We start from the raw sequence: 16555 nt of genomic DNA, 5'->3' as shown, positions 1-16555 counted from the left end.
GATGCATTAGTGATTATACTGCGACGCTCAGATTTCACAGACGTGTTCGGGCTCCAGACCCTCTACTAAAGGACCCAAGACAGGACACAGCCCAGCGGTTCTGGCTCTGATCGCCTGCTGAATATGCATCATCTCATACAGACAGAGTTTTGCTTCTGTTTTAATTACAGAAATGATTTTGCTTGCTTCCCACGTTCTCAGCTTTGCTCCAAAAAAGACAAAGCTGCTCAAAGTTGAGTCCCAGAGAGTTATGTTATTGTATTTGTAGGGAACATGAAGTTGAAGGTAATAAACAGAGTCGAGCCAAGATGCCTCATTTCTTGTGACTTGGGCTAAAGTACTGGATCTCCAAATAGCTTTACAGAGTTTCCTCATCTGTAAAAGCATTTAATTATTATGCTTTCTTCCAAGTGCAGTTATAAGGATTAAACGAGTTGAAACATGCAAAGCACTTAACACATGCCTGGCAATTGCTCAATAAATATTGCCACTAGTATATTTTATATTTTGTTATATAGTAAAAGTGATTTTTACCAGGTTCAATGTGAGGTTCCAGATTATTAATACTAATCAGGGTGGGTTACACTAATAATAGATTCTAAATGTCTATAAATGACGTTAATAGGGTAGATTCAAAATTACACCCACAGCAAATGTCACCCTCACCAACATTCCAGTAAGCTTTCTTGAGCAGGTACAAAAGGGACAGTGCTGTCTCTATTCTACCAGAAATGGAGCTAATCCTGCCACCTGTCTTAGTTCTGTCACAGCATAAAATTCAGGTCAGCCCATGGGAGTGAGTCAATTCATAAAAGTTATGCTAATGTACAAGGAGTAAAATGCTATTCTTCCATGGAAAGTCCTGGATGACATTATAAAATTTACGTACATGTATGTATGAATTGTATGAGCCAGATGGCCCTGGCTTGAGATTCTACATCAGAATATACCTCTTCCCCACAGAACACTGAAGTGACATTTTATTAAGCTTCCTGAGGAAATACACAATATAAAGAAAACCATTTTTATATCTATAGTATCTTGTTTTATCACTTTATTTAAATAACTAGCAATATACCATACAAAGCCCATAAATACTTCATAAGTGTAATTTTTATGATCAATTACTATGCATTTTCATTCTAACTGCAAAAAAATAAATGCATGTTCTCAAGGTTATAAATCAAGAATCTGACAAAACACTTTCAATGTGGTCTGAAGAAAATGCTTGCTCATTTATCATCTTATAGAACGTTTGAAAAACAATCATAAGTAACTCAACATGGCCCTCTGAACTGCAGTTAATCCACCTTCAACTACTAACACTAAACTAAAATTCATTTCACTCAATAGCTTGGACACATTCGTGATTATACCATGATGCTCAGATTCCATTGCTCTACAATGTCATAAGTCCACAGACTATAAAACACCTGGCTTTTCTGCCATCACACTTGGAAGGCTAGTCTTGGCCCTCTTTAACCATTTTGATCATGGCTAAATTAAGACTTCATTGATAACAGACTATCTTAAGAACTAACAAGACATTCAACAAAACAACTGCAAACAATTGATGAATTTCATTTTAAAAACATAAAACCAAATGAAATATTTCCCCATGTTGTCTGGTGCCAGTGAATGCATTGCCCAGTCACCCAACATCTGCATTCTTAAATTCCAAGAGAGTGAGCTCTGTGTTCCAAACTCTGACCCTTGCATCTCAAGGATGAGCAGAACCAGAAACTACTCCTGTTTTCACATTCACAGATCAAAGTCACTTGGATTCAACTTTTCTTCGGCAAACAAGTCTATCTGGCCCAAGACAGCAGGTCAGAATCTATAAGGAGACCACATTCAAGCAGGAAAATAAACTGAAACATGGCAGAGTTCCTTGGACCAAGCTGGGGTCTAGTTTGTTTTCTGCCTGATTAATCTGATCGGTGTTCTAGAAAATAATGAGATTTGTTGACACAGATCTGTCATCTCTTATGTGCAACTGTGAAATCTAGAAATCTCTGAAAATCAAACTTTTTTCTTAAGTTTGGTTCAAAAACCTATTTGGTGGATTGACCTGAACCCACATGAGGCCATACAGAGTTTCTACACCACTTGGTGTGAGTGTTCATATGTTTTGCTGCAGAAATATTATTGTGCTTGATGCCAGCACTGCCCCAGTGTTTCCTACGTGGGTCACATCATAGATAATAAGCACTATGTCAATAAGACCTGAAAAATCCTGAATTCCAGAACAAATCTGGTCCCAAGAATTTCAAAGAAGAGACTGCAGATTTCTGCAAAATTAACCATAGCAGATATTAGACCAATATTTCCCACGATTTTGTCATTCCTCTAGCAAGCTCACATTTTTGCCACAGCTACGTATCACCTGTATTATTACTTTCTCTAGTACTTGTTTTTTGATTGACTCACCATTTTCCTTTAAATGAAACTGGTTTTCATAGAAATACCTTCTCCTCACTGTAAACAGAAAGCCAGTAGTCCCTGTCAAAAGTAGGAGGGAATTATACATCCTAAAACAAGGAAAACAAACAATGAAACTACATTCTGACTAAATACAGTTGTCTGTCAAAGCTGAGAGTCCACAGGGCCTGCTCTCTGTCATAAAGGGGGACTCTGAAGGATGTGAGAGATGTTAAAGATACAATGGTGCCAACCAACTTCCTCCTTGAATCAGAAGATCAAAAGAAAATGGAAAAGGAAATACTTGCCCCACTGTGTGAGCCAGTGGCTTCTAGTGTTAGGTTGGGACACCATCCCCAAGATCATCCGCAGAATTTACCCTACGCTTTGGACTGCCTAGACCATGCCCTCATCCTGTCAGTAATGACAGTAAGTCTTGCTGGGGAGGACATGACTGTACAAAGTCTTTAGAGAGCAGTGGGAAAGGAAAATCTGCCTCCTCTCTGGATCTGTCATCCATAACCTGCCATGTAGATTTTCTGGGTCACTCACTGCAACTGTTTATAAAACTAGCCCCAAAGCCCTTGCAGTATAACTGTCTGGAGCATCCATAGTGTCCAGGTGCCAAAAAGTATTGAAAGATAATAGGATCTAGAAGTGAACACGGATGCACAAACCAAAAGATGACATAGACTCACAAGACCTCCACTCTTTTATTAACTTCAACACTAGACACTGCAAAAAAGGAGGGGGGGGGTTCAAACCAGCAGAATAAGATTTATCGTGGAAAGAAAATAAGTCTTAAAAAGTAGCTTCAAATAAACATCAGCTACATATATTAAGGTGGTTACATGTATTAAAGTGGTTAATCGCTCTACTGTGTTTCAGCCCAAAGAAAAAGCTACAACGGTTTCATTTTTTTTTAATTATCTTTTCAGACTTTTCAAGATATATTATTTTATTACTTCCATATGTAACCACTTCAGTAGCAAATTAAGTAAAAAATTATTGCCAAATAAAAGTCCTTCAGGTCTTTTTTCAATGAACATATAGAAATAATTTGCAATAAGAAAATCAGCTCTTTGTCTTAAATGAATGCTGTTTTATAAATAGTTTTTCTTGTCAAAAAGCTAAACTTACAGTTTTGTTCATAGTATTCATTTTTAGTATTTGGTAAACCCATATTTCAGAGACAGTACTAAAAGTGACCAAATCTCGATTCCCATTCAATGGCTGCAAATTTTAAATCAGTGAAGAGCAATGCACTGCCATAGTTAGAGCAAGGGGTCCTGGAAGGCTTGGATTCAAAGCGTCCCTATTTCATCACGTGGCCTTGGGCAAGGTACTTAACGTCTCTGCACCTCCATCACCTGATCTATAAAACAAGGATGATACAGCTCCCACACAGAATTGTTCTAAGTATTAAACGGTTTAGTATTTTAAGTGATTAAAACACAATCTGAGACAAAGAAGGAATTTAATCAGACACAAAGCACTATGTAAATGCTCATTATTATTGTACCAGTAAATGAGGTTGTATAGTTTTGATACTTTCATGTAGTTTTGCTTCTTTAAAAAAAATGATTTCAACCTTGGTTATAACTGTACGTGTTAAAAACCAGCCCAAGGCAACTGGAATGCACAGGACATTCCATTGGCTACACAAAAAGCTTTTAAAATGTTTTAACTCTTATTTCAGACTCCACTCGTGTTAAGAAATTTTAAAAGGCCATCCCGAACACGGTAACCAAAAAAAACAAAGCCAAGCTGCCCATAAAATTTACCTCCAAGGATTTAAGAATGAGCTCTTACGAAATGGGAGAGGATTATAACAGCAGGACGAACAAAGCATAAGATCAGACAATCAGAGGCAGCGTTTCTCAAGAACAAAGGGAGGATTTCAGAAACTGCGATGTTCAAACACGACTCGGGCCAGGTTCTCCCTGCAGATGCCTAGAGGGTAAACAGCAGCTGCTCCGAGGGGATCCCCAGCTCTCCCCGCTCCCATTCTCTCACTGCTCTGTCGTGTGATCTGTGCAGCTCCACAAGGACTCCCCGAAGCAGAAATGCTCATCAGAACTTCCCTGATGACCAAGGATGCTCTAGTTAGGTGACACGAGACAGACAGCTGAAAGCAAATACACTTCACCCAGAGAAGGGGAATGAGCATAGTGAGGCGGACAGAGAGAGGCAGGTGCCTCCCTTTTCTCTGACACTGTCACCTACCCCGACTCTGGCAGGACACAGTCAATAGCACAGACCAGCCTAAGGCCTCTGCAACCTGATTTCTAAAGAAACCCAACTCTCCCTGGAGAAGCTAAGGGCCTTGTAAGCTACGGGAAAATGTGGCCTACTTGACTGGTTATGTAAGAGACCCACACCCCGAGAGAAACAAACCCGGCCAAGGTGGCCTTCTGCAAACCTGCTGCTGACCTGGTTTGGCCTCTTTGGGTGCCAGGTTCTCACTGCGCAAGCCAGGAAAGGGCTTCTCAGCCCAGACCTCTCCACAACAGCTGGGCAGCTCTGTGGGTTTGTTTGTTTCTTTCTTTCTCTCTTTCCTTCATTCTTTTTTTGTTTTAAATCTACAAGCTTATGAACTCAGCAGAAGGAGTTCTCGAGGATGACTAACTGCCACATAATGAGTAAGGCTGTCTTTAGCGCTCAGTTCTCAACACTGCGCTGAAACGGTGCCCTCTCCTCCGCCCCGAGCTCACTGCCGCCCTTCCTATTACAGAACCTGCTGCTCAGTCCCACGTCGCACACCTGGCATGACCTACAGCAGCATCTCATGCAGACGATTGCTCCTCTCTCCCCCCTTTTCTCTCTCTCTCTTCCCACCTTTCCTTCTCAGTCCTCATCTTCTGGATTTCGGCAAGTTTCGACGCCCCGGGGTCAATCCTCAAATCTTCTCTCTCTCCATTCCTTCCCTGGGTCATCTGACAACACGGCACCACACACCACTCCACCATGGTGACTCCCAGACCTTCACCCCCAGCCCAGCCCTCTCCCCTGAACCACAACTGGCTCCTTGGTGTTCCCCCTGAGTTGTGCAGCAGCCACGTCAAGTGCTACAGGTGTAAAACTCAACTCCCCATCTTCCCTCCTACACCTGCTCCTCCCAGTAAATGGCAACTCTTGGAGTTGCCTTGACTGTTATCTTTCACAACCAGAGATGCAGAATCTGACCTTTCCGCATCACCTCACCACCACCCCAGGGCACAGCACCACCGTCCTCCTGCCGACACGTGTAAGACTCTGTCTCCTCCCTGGTCTCTTCCCATCCATTCTTCTGTCCTCCACAGCCTGTTCCCCACAGTGTAGTCAACACAGGCCTTTAGGGGAAATCAAATCATGCCACACCTCTGCAAAATCCTCCAATGGCTTCCCATCTCATTCTGAGTCAAAGCCAAACTTTATTATAACCTATGGTACCTTACTAAAACGGTCTGGGACCCAACTCCAATGTTGCAGGGTTGGAGGGAGGTTTCCACACATTTGAGCAATTCTTGGACACCAGCTGAGTGTTCTACAAGTCAGTTCAATTCTGACACTATCTACCTGGAGAGAGCATCAGATTCCACATTAAGGGTTTGACTGCCCACCACCCCTACCAACCTCAGATGCCAATTTTATGTCCGGGACCTATGCTCCTGAATGACTGGCTACAGACTGGAGGTTCCCATGGCACCCTCCTTGGACTTCACCAATGGCCAGAGACTTAGTCAACCATGCCTATTTAATGAAGCCTCCAGAAAAACCCAAAAGGACTCAGTTTGGAGAGCTTCCAGGTGGTGAGCACGTGGAGGTGCTGGGTGACCATCCTGCATGCCCCTACCCCATGCCTTGCCCTCTGCATCTCTTCCACCTGGCTGTTTCTGAGTTATATCCTTCTATAATAAACTGGTGACCTGTTAAGTAAAATGCTTATTTGAGGTTTGTGAGTTGCTCTAGCAAATTAATCAAAGTTGGGGAGGGAGTTGCAGCAACGTCCGACTTACAGCCAGCTGATCAGAAGTACAGGTGCTGTCTGTTTCCTTCTACTAGATGTAAGCTCCAGGAGAGTGACTGAATGCTTTGTTCACTGTATCCCCAGTGCCTAGAACCATGTCAGGTACAGAGTAGATAATAAATATTCTCTGAAGGAGTGAACACTTTCTCATTCAGAAAAGAACAGAAACCTGTACCAGGTACAACGAAGAAACCATGCTCTTCTAGCCTGGTCAAGCGTCTTCCCATCCTGAAGGTCTTGTTGCTGCCCAGCTGTTCTCACACTGCTCCAGGCCGTGATGGGAGTGTCCTTTTCTTTTTTCTCTCAGTCATTCACCCACTTACTCATTCATTCTCATTTTCCACACTTGCTGAGTGTCTGCTGACTACCAGTCACTCAGCTACCTGGCCCTCAGCCTCCATCTCTGACTCTTAAAAACATCATCAAAGCACAGTCATTACGGACGATCCCCCAGGAAGTTCCCCTGACAAGACTCCAAACAGCCACAAGGATGTCCCCCTTTGCTGGGCTCTCCCTGCCTGCTGCCTCTGTGTTTTGCCCTGTCATCTACCACACTCCAGTACTGAGAGCTTTATTTTGCCCCTCCTGGTAGGACAAGTAACTTCCTGGTTGGTGTCTGAGCTGAAAGCAGACTCTCCCGCCGTGCGGACCACCAAAGATGCTAAGCACTTCCTGTGCAACCCCATCCGACAAGCCCTCTGGAGCAGAAGCCCAGGACTACTGCTCTTCTATCTCTTCATTTAAACATCAGGTAGGTTACTTTTAAAGGAATTACGGGATGATCAGGGCAGATTTGCAAAGCAAAGGTACTGGAGAAAGATATCAGAGGAAAAAAACATTGAAAGGGAGAGACCTGAAGCAAACTGTCAGGTACTTGGATGACACCTGCTCATGCTGAGTAATCACACTGGTGAATATCACCATTACGGTTATCACAAATACAGCTCCTACTATGAACCAAGCACTGTATGATTTTTATATATTAACTCGTGTGGTTCCCAAAACAACCCATTAAAAGCTGTATAATTTGTTATTTCCATTCTGTAGATTAGAAAACTGTGGTGCTGCTTAATGAACTTCCTAAAGCCACACAACTGGTAAGTGGCTGCTTTAGGTAGGCACGCTGCTGGGCAGTTCAAAGTACGTTATTTAATAATTGTGGTTACTGTGCATCCCATTTTGAATCAAAGAAAACGGTATTTGAGCAATGTCTGGTATTCTCCCATGAGGAAGTTTCATTTATGGTTCATAGTATGACTCGTGTCCAGGTGTGTTCGCTCACTTCCCAGGCCTGGGCTATCTGCCCCTGGAGGTCTACTGTCAGAACACAACAGCGTGAGTCTTGCTGAGAAAACATTCACGGAACAGTAAATGTATGACTTCATTCTGTTTGTCCACACAACAACGTGCAAGGTAACCAAGAGAAAAAACTGAAAAGATACACGAAGGTGTTCACTGCTCTGTCTAGGGGACGGAGCACAGGTGGTTTTGATGTTCAACTCTTTACTGTCTGCAATCTCTAGATTTCTAATGACCATTTTTACTTCTAAAATAAAGAGAGAACAACAAGCCATGGTTTAAAAACTTGTCTCCTATGTGAAAGAACAGCTGTGGGATCTCCTGCCAAACAGGCTATCGGTAAAGCAGCCATGTCAGATAAGATACATGTAAAGGTATTAGCTGGAAATGTTTTACCCAAGAGTACGTAGTGTTGTTTTTAACCATCTGCCAACCCTCCTCTCCATAACCACGTAAGTCATTATCATGTTCATTTTGTAGATGAGAAAGCTGAAGTCCAAGGAGAGTGATCACCCGGAGACGCTATGAAGAGAGAGAAACAGAACACAAACCCAGTGCTGGCAGAGACCTCCATTCTCACTGCAGCTCACCACCTCCCTGATCCCCCAGCTCAAAGGCAGCTCTGCCAAATTCTGAAATGTACAGATGGTCCTTTCTACCAGTGGTCTGAGTGAGCCCTAGAAGACAGAAAAACCCACTCTCATAAATGAAAATGAACAGTTTCAGGGGTACACCATCATTTATCTTCTCGCCTACTCTTCCTCCAAGGTGCTCTTAGGACTTTCCAGATACTCGTCTTGGCCGGAAACAACTCCTGGCCTCCCTCTGCTGAGTTGCAACTTGAGGTTACAAAGGGGATCCACCCAAATTCCAAAATTATTCTCAGCCCTGGAATTTCCCGTAGGTTGGGTGTAAGGTAAAGTTACTCAGAAGATTCCAGTTCACACCAAGATGAGTCTGGAGAACCCAGGAACCTTCATCTACCAAATAGAGCAGCCAAATGTGGATCCAAATGTCCAGTTCACTCCAGAACTCATCTCTCCTTCCTGGGATCCTGTAAAAAAGGCAAGTGAGGCCTGGGATGAGATCAGGCCTCTCAGCCAGTCCTGTTCACACACAACAGCAATGGCTGAGGACGGAAGTGAATGCACTTCAGAGGTGCTGGGGGTGACTTGTTTCCCCAGCCCTCTGCCTTGGAACTGCAGTTTAAAACTCCTTCTGAATAGCAAGTTACAACTCGGCACTCTAAAACCAGGTCCTAAAAGAAAGTCCTTTCTGCTGTTTTGAAAGACCCAATTATCAAAATTATTGAAGAAGAAAACAAGTCTTTTCCTTCCTAATACACTGGGGGCACAGAGGGAGGTGGGGAGAGAGGAGGAAGAGAGGGAAGAATACACAGGCTCAGAGAACAACCACAGTTTTCTCCAAAGCCTTCCCAGGTCCTCATTCCTAATTACAGTAGCACAAAGTAGCCTTCAAGGGGACGAGCATTTATGTGTGAAACAAGAGGGCTCAAATACATAAGCCACATTTCTCTGCCCTTGCTCTCCCCAAGCTATGAAGGAGACGCTCAGTCATGGGTGGTGTGCAGATTCTGGTGTGACTAGGTTTCACCCGCAATTCCTTTCCGTCTTGATGCAGTTCTCCCAGGCCGAAAGCCACTTCATCTACCAGAAGGAAAAATGGGCAAACTGAGGGGAGAGACGCTAACACATTATACAAACACCAGGATAGACAAAAAAGATCTGAAATAAAGTGGCAGGACTTTGACAAAACACTTCAGGTGACTGTAGACTAAATAAATCATAAATACATAAATAAATAAACAATGGACCAACTAATGAGGAAGGTGCTCCTATGTGCTATCATCACAAGAAACCCTATGCGTGAAGCTTCCTTCACTGTTGGTGGGCAAGTAAACTGGTGCAGCCACTATGGAGGGAAGTATGGAGGTTCCTTAAAAAACTAAAAATAGAGCTACCATATGATCCAGCAATCCCACTCCTGGGCATATATCCAGAGAAAACTCCAATTAGAAAAGGCACATGTGACCCAATGTTCACAGTAGCACCATTTACAATAGCCAAGACATGGAAACAACCTAAATGTCTATCAACAGATGACCAGATAAAGAAGTTGTCATATATATATATAAATACACACACACACACACATATATACACACACACACACACATACACATATACGTATACATACATACATATGTATATATGAAACAGGAGGGCTCAAATACATAAGTCACATTTTTCTGTCCTTGCTTCCCCCAAGCTATTAAGGAGATGCTCAATCATACACACACACACACACACACACACACACACACACACACACAGGAATACTACTCAGCCATAAAAAAGAATAAAATAATGCAATTTGCAGCAACATGGATAGACCTGGAGATCATCATTCTAAGTGAAGCAAGCCAGAAAGAGAAAGAAAAATGCCATATATCACTTATATGTGGAATCTAAAGAAAAGACACAAATGAACTTATTTACAGGGCAGAAGCAGACTGAGACATAGAGAACAAACTTGTGGTTATCAGAGGGGAAATGGGGTGGTAGGGGATGGATTGGGAGTTCGAGATCTGCAGATATGTAAAGCAGATAAACAAGTTTCTTCTGTATAGCACTGGGAACTATATTCAGTATCCTATAGTAACCTATAATGTAAAAGAATATGAAAACAAATATATGCACATATATGTATGACTGAAACATTATGCTGTATATCAGAAATTGACACATTGTAAACTGACTATACTTTAATAAACTGAATGCATGATCAAAAAAGAAAAAGAAACCCTATGAGTAATTCAAATCCTGAATAATTTTATGGAAAGACACAGGCACATAAAAATAATTGTGTCCACTTCAAAAGGTACGAGGAACTCCAATTCTCCAGCACCTATCTCTGGAGCCATGTGATTTTGCCCCCTTTAATATCCCCAAAAGTAACTGAGTTTTACTATAGACAAGGAACTACACCAGCAAAATAGAGAATTCTCCACTGAAATGTAAATTTTTTCTTCTTTTTTGAGGTATAATTGACATATAACATTAGTGTATAACATAATGGTTCAATATTTGTACATATTGCAAAGTGACCTCAATGAGTCCAGTTAACATCCATCACCACATATACTTACAAAAAATTTTTTCCTTGCGATATGAACTTTTAAAAGGTACTCTCTTAGCAACTTTCAATTAACCTTCACTTATTTTGTGTCTTCAGCAAGAACATTTCAAATTAGCAGGGTCATAAATTATGAAAGCCAAGTGCTGCCTGGCACTCCCCCAAACTGTTCTGGGTTTCTCCTGGCTGGGAAACCCTCCTTGGATCCTGAATCCTGCTCCGTTACCCTGAGCAACTTCGGGTGGGCTAGCATGAACGAGAGCTGGAGAGGAGCTTAGTTACAGTTCATAACCAGGGCTGCCCCTTGGCAGGGACGACGGCGATCACAGGGATGCGACGTGGGGCTTCTCTGCTGCAGGGGTCAGTGAGAGATAAGCCGGGGACTACCCTGAGGGTGGGTGGGCTTTTCGCGCTTTCATCTGGGGACGTTGCCTTGTAGGCTGCCCCAATCCATCATGAGGACAACCAGCACCGAGCACCCTCGGTGAGAGAGGAGGATCAGGTATCAGGGCCAGAGCCAGCTTTCCTGGGCCACTCCCAGCTGCTCAAGAGGTGAGAATAGTTCCTTAAGATCTCAAAGGCCTCTGAGCAGAGCAGGAAGCAGCAGAGTTGAGTACTCATGGCCTGCCACGGCCCACCAGGGTGCAAAGGAAGGGACCTTGTAAGCAGACGTTTGGTGGCAAGTGTGTGAGCCAGGGACCAAGAGTCCAAGGTTTCTGTAGCGTAAAAGCCAGTGTGAGGCCAAGTCAGTGAAGGAGCATCGCAGATCTGACCAACACCAGAGAGAGGAGCAGCCGCAGGACCGTGGTCACAGATGCCAGGACACCCGGGAAAACAGTCGTGCCTCAGGGAAGAGCCCGGGCCAGCAGATCCACAGCTGAGACCAGAGGACCCAGAGGGCAGTCAAAGATGGAGTCTCCTCCTCCCCAGCCATCCTCACCAGAGAATCACATTCAACACCGGCTTGGCAAGAAAGGAGGAGGAGGTGGAGGAGGAAGAAATCTGAGAAACTATGTATTTTACTTAAAGAGACTGAGCAGTTACCAAAAATGACTATTTTCATCGTTGCATCTCAGATCAAGTTTTCTGTGTTAGACCAAAGTGTACCCCTCCCCCTCCTCACTGCCTAGGGAGTAGGACTTCATAAGAAAGATCAGATCTATTATAGACAAAATAAAGAAATAAAGGCAAGGTAAACAGCACCTGCGTGTATGTAGGAAAACTGCACAACGCACTTTGCCTATTTACTGCCTGCTTTCAGTGATCCAGCCCCTGGAAATGTGAAAACAGACTGGCCAGCCTCCACCTTCAAGGAATTCAGTGTCTTAGGGTGAGGGACATTAAATCATAGTTGTAATACAGTAATGTAAGCACTGTTATAAAAATATACACAAGCCAGAGTGGCCCAAAGGATAGATAGATGAGGGAATTCAGGGATGGCTTCCAGAAAAAGGACCCTCAAGCTCCATCTTAAAGGGCAAGTTAGAGATTTCCAGTTGGAAGTGGGAGAAACAGTCACCTGAATTTGCTCAACAAAAAACAAAAGGGGGAGGGGAAAGATTTACTGAAGGCATGTGAGGGCAGCTCGCAGAACTGAAGGAATTTAACATCTAAGCCGGGGGTAGGGGGCAGCTTGGCAGCAACAGGCCCCGAGAGACTAGAATGAAGGCCTGGAATCTGGCAGCGCCCTACACAAGGCTGCTGCTCTTTACCTGTGTGCAGTACATCCTCACACTACAGACTGGTTTCTCCCAGCTAACTACTTCCATCCGCACCCTTCCAGCACTGCTACCCAAGAAGGGAGACATCTCTCTCCAAACTCCAGTTTGAAGAATATCAAGGAAAGACTCTGATTGGCCAAGTTGGTGTCATGTGCCCACCCTGGGCCAATAGCTGTGGCCAGGCATGAGGAGTGCTGTGATTGGCCCACTTGGGTGGGAAGCCCATCCCACTGCATCCAGGAAAGCAAGGTTACATGAGAAGGTGGCGGCATCACTGGGACCCATGGCCAGAGCAGTGGAGGGGCCATCCACTAGAGAATGTGAGTGCTGTTCAGCAAAGTGCAGGAGGATACCAGGCAGACAAAACCAACTGTCCAGGCCAATCCAACATTTGGCACCTCTGTGCATTTCTGCACTCCATGAATCAAGAGTGCACAAGCCTGGGTTTCTTTCCATCACTTTGATACACTCTATGTATGTCTGACTCTGTCCATTTGCCTGGAGAGACAGGCTATTAAAACCCCACCAATTCACCACGGGCTATTGAAATGACATCCCTTTCATGATACCCTCAACTTGAACTTGCCTCTTCACCTTGAACTTTGACAGTAATTTGTCCTGACCTCTCCTATAGGACTTATCACATTCTGCCTTAGTTATTGTATCTGAAAAAAACCACCATTGGTCTTCCCTAAAAATGGAGTGGTGGGGAGGACTCTCTTGAACATGGGGTAATAAATCAGAACAGTGCCTCCCTTCCACTTACAGGGATTAATGTACAAATGTACCTTGCCTAAGAATCTGAACTAACTGAAAATAAAGAAAAAAATCAGTTTCAAATATTTGGCAAAGTATTTGTTTAACTAAAGGGAGCCATGAGGGGTATGTAGTTCTGTGGTTTGGCCACAGGCTTGTAATGGGCCTCCTCTCCCAGGCTGACAAAGGGACTCTCCAGGCAGAGTCTGAAATTGAAACTGCTCTGCGTGAGGTTGAACACTATCTTCATTGTGAGCCAACGAAAGTTTAGCAGGTTATGTCACCTTTAGAAAAATGCTTCTCTGCTTTAAGAAGGATTTCTGTGGTGACTTATTCCTCCTATGGTATTCAGGCACCCTCTCAGAATTTCTAGGCTGAATATACACATACACATGGAAATGTGTGTATGTATTCAATAAAACTTCTTGAAAGGAAGCAGGGAGAGGGGGACAGGAAAAGAGGAAGAAAGCAAGTAAGCCCATGAGATAATAGTAACTCACTTCTAAAAATGATCATTAAACCTTCTGAAATGTCATCCTACCTTTAATTAATCAGGGATTATTTTTCAGACTAGGTATCATGCTTCTCCAAACACTAAATGAGCCCAGGAGAAAGGCCAAGACAGTGGTCTCATGGTTCTTACCTCCATTTTCAGCACACTCACTCTCTCTGACTTTATCTTTCTCTGTCTGGGACAAACCTGTGAACCTTGCAGGACACACACAACCCATCCTTTGCTCAGTGTATCGTTTCTCTTCCCCTCCAGTCATCACTCATCTCTTCCCTCGCAAACCAAGAATGGGTGTCAGTACCAGATACACATGTATATGGATGTATCAAGACACAGAACCAGCGCTACCGTGTCACTCCCTCGTCTCCACTGCCACCTCTATTCCTAGTCCCAGATTCACAAGAGAGGGAGAAGCCAGGATGGTGAGATACGGTGGTACCTTTTAAGTATGACAGCTATCCACTGAATTCACCATCCCTTACCTCAACGAAGAGGTGGCAGAACACACTGGGAAGAACAAAACCTCTCAAGTCAAGGACTATGTCCTGGTTTTAGGCCTGGCTCTGCATTTATTGGCTCTGCTCCTGGGCAACTCATTTATTTCTCCTCTCTGAGCCTCAGAACATTTGACTAATAAAGAAGGCCTTTTACAAGATAACACATGTGAAAATGACCTCACACATAAAATGAATGAATGTCCCTCATTCATTCATTTCCTTCCTTATTCTGCCATGGTCACTATTCCCTGCATTCCCTAGTATGGCCTTGGAAATAACTTTAAAAACTCTCAAAGCCTCAGTTTCCTCCACTGCAAAACAGAGATAATGTCTTAGAGTTATTTTGAGAATCCGATATCATATAGGTAAAGTATCTACCACAGCTTAGTAAACAATGGTTATTATGATTAATAAAGTTACACATAAATATTAGTTATTTTGACTATGACTATAGAAAATTCGGCACTGTCTAAGCTCTCCAAGGTTGGTAAGCTTTCTAATAGGCATTGCCTTTTTGGCAACTATTGACTGGTCTTGCAACCGAAAAAAAAAAAAAAAAAGTACCCTTTCACACTTTGTGTCATTAGAGAGGCATATGATAGATGAGAGCCGGGGTGAGAGAGAGTGAGACACGTGGCCCAAGTGAAGGAAAGGCACAAAGAGGAGAAGGGCTCAGCACTTCCCGGGTCCTGATGATTTACACTAAAAACGCATTTTAAAGACTGAATAATTATGGGGAACTTAGGTGAGGTCCAATCCTATATTTTTAAATTTTTGATTAAAAAATGTTAAATTTCTTGATTGAGTCTCCTTCTGAAATCATCACAACAACAATCCTGGCATTCCTGGAGTCCTTGAAGCAGAACGGTCATGGATCCCGTCCCACTCCGATCATTAACCACTAGGTTCCCAGGCCAGCCTGACCTGGGCTGCCCATGGTATGACAAAGGGCAACTCTGAGAACCCCAGGAGCACGCTGTGGGCGGTTTGGTTTTAACTGCTTTCAGCCTCTGCTGACATCACAGCCCCCTCTAGACACCGGTCATTTCCAAAGGCATTGCTTCTAAGTTAGATCTCCTTCTCTTTCCTTCGGATGGCATGAGGATAAGACAGTACTACATGCAGTTTTGAGTTAATATGTAAGTATTGGTGGGTTTCTGCTAATCCAGTTTTCCTCTTATTACAAAACCCTCTGTCTAAATTTTCACATCTCCTTCGCAAGCTAGTAATGTGTATGTGTATCTATCAAAGAACTGTGATAATCAGGACAGGAGAATAAGAACAGAGAATAAAAAATATTTCTGATCAGATACAAAAGCTTTGCTAATAAGCCAGAAATACCAGGCCCTGAAAACCTCCTCCACGATTTCCCAGGAGACCAGAACTTACATTTTGAGAATGATGTTGGCAATGATTAGGAGGGAGGAAAGAATAAAGAAGAAACTCAAGTTACCTCAGTTTTAAAGATGAACAAAATAATCAAATTATCTCCTAAGGGATGAGAGACCACAATTTCTCACAAACTAGCTACAGGGCTGATAAAAAGTCAGGGTTTTTTGGTTTTTTGTTTTTGGGTTTTTTTTTTGTTTTGTTTTTTTTTTGGTGTTTCTTCTACTGTACGGAGGTGGCATGTCTGGGTCCTGGGAGATGTGGGATCCAACCCAATGCTGAGACCCCCGTAAGCAGAGACAGGATCCATCTGATTCACTACATCACTCCTCTTGGAAGTACCTGGCACTCTAGACATGCTTATTGAACACATGAATAATTCCCCATCACTTCACTTCTTTGGGCCCCGTCATCCTCATCTTTACAATGAGGTGGTTGGACCAGGTCACCTCCAAGGCCCTTTTGGCTCTAAGATCTATGGTTCTGGGACTCCATCCAGCTAACATTACAGTGTGACCAAACCCACCCATCACAACTAGGTCATCATCGTTTCATTGTTTAATGAAGAAAAGAAGCATGGGACACCGTCTGACAACCCCCAACTCTCTGCCACAACCTGATTTTCAATTGTCCTTTGTTTATTAGTGACAAATAGTTAATCATTTTCATATCCTGGGTACCTGCTTTCACTTGAATCAAGTTTAATTTATACATAGCTATGTTATGACTTTCTGCTCTAGTCCAAACTGGCTATGCTGTAACTTCAGATTTAAAGGAGAATATGATTAACGCATTC

The 16555-nt window shown here is 43.2% G+C and overlaps 1 protein-coding gene across 8 annotated transcripts in view; it reads right to left on the bottom strand.

The window, feature by feature from the left end:
• The window catches only part of ARHGEF28 (Rho guanine nucleotide exchange factor 28), a 276813-nt gene that overhangs the window by 91665 nt on the left and 168593 nt on the right, over positions 1-16555 (bottom strand). Inside the window, exon 1 of one of the 8 annotated variants that reach the window (XM_032474206.1) lies at positions 2431-2545. The exons of the other annotated variants lie outside the window; for them this stretch is intronic. Coding sequence (XP_032330097.1) covers positions 2431-2530 — 100 coding nt within the window. The 5' untranslated portion in view covers positions 2531-2545. Of the gene's footprint in view, positions 1-2430; positions 2546-16555 lie in introns of those variants that run through there. 8 annotated transcript variants of the gene reach the window in all.

The sequence above is a fragment of the Camelus ferus genome, chromosome 3 (assembly GCF_009834535.1).
Source record: "Camelus ferus isolate YT-003-E chromosome 3, BCGSAC_Cfer_1.0, whole genome shotgun sequence".
Taxonomy (NCBI): Eukaryota; Metazoa; Chordata; class Mammalia; order Artiodactyla; family Camelidae; genus Camelus; species Camelus ferus.
This window is presented reverse-complemented; position numbering and strand designations above follow the sequence as displayed.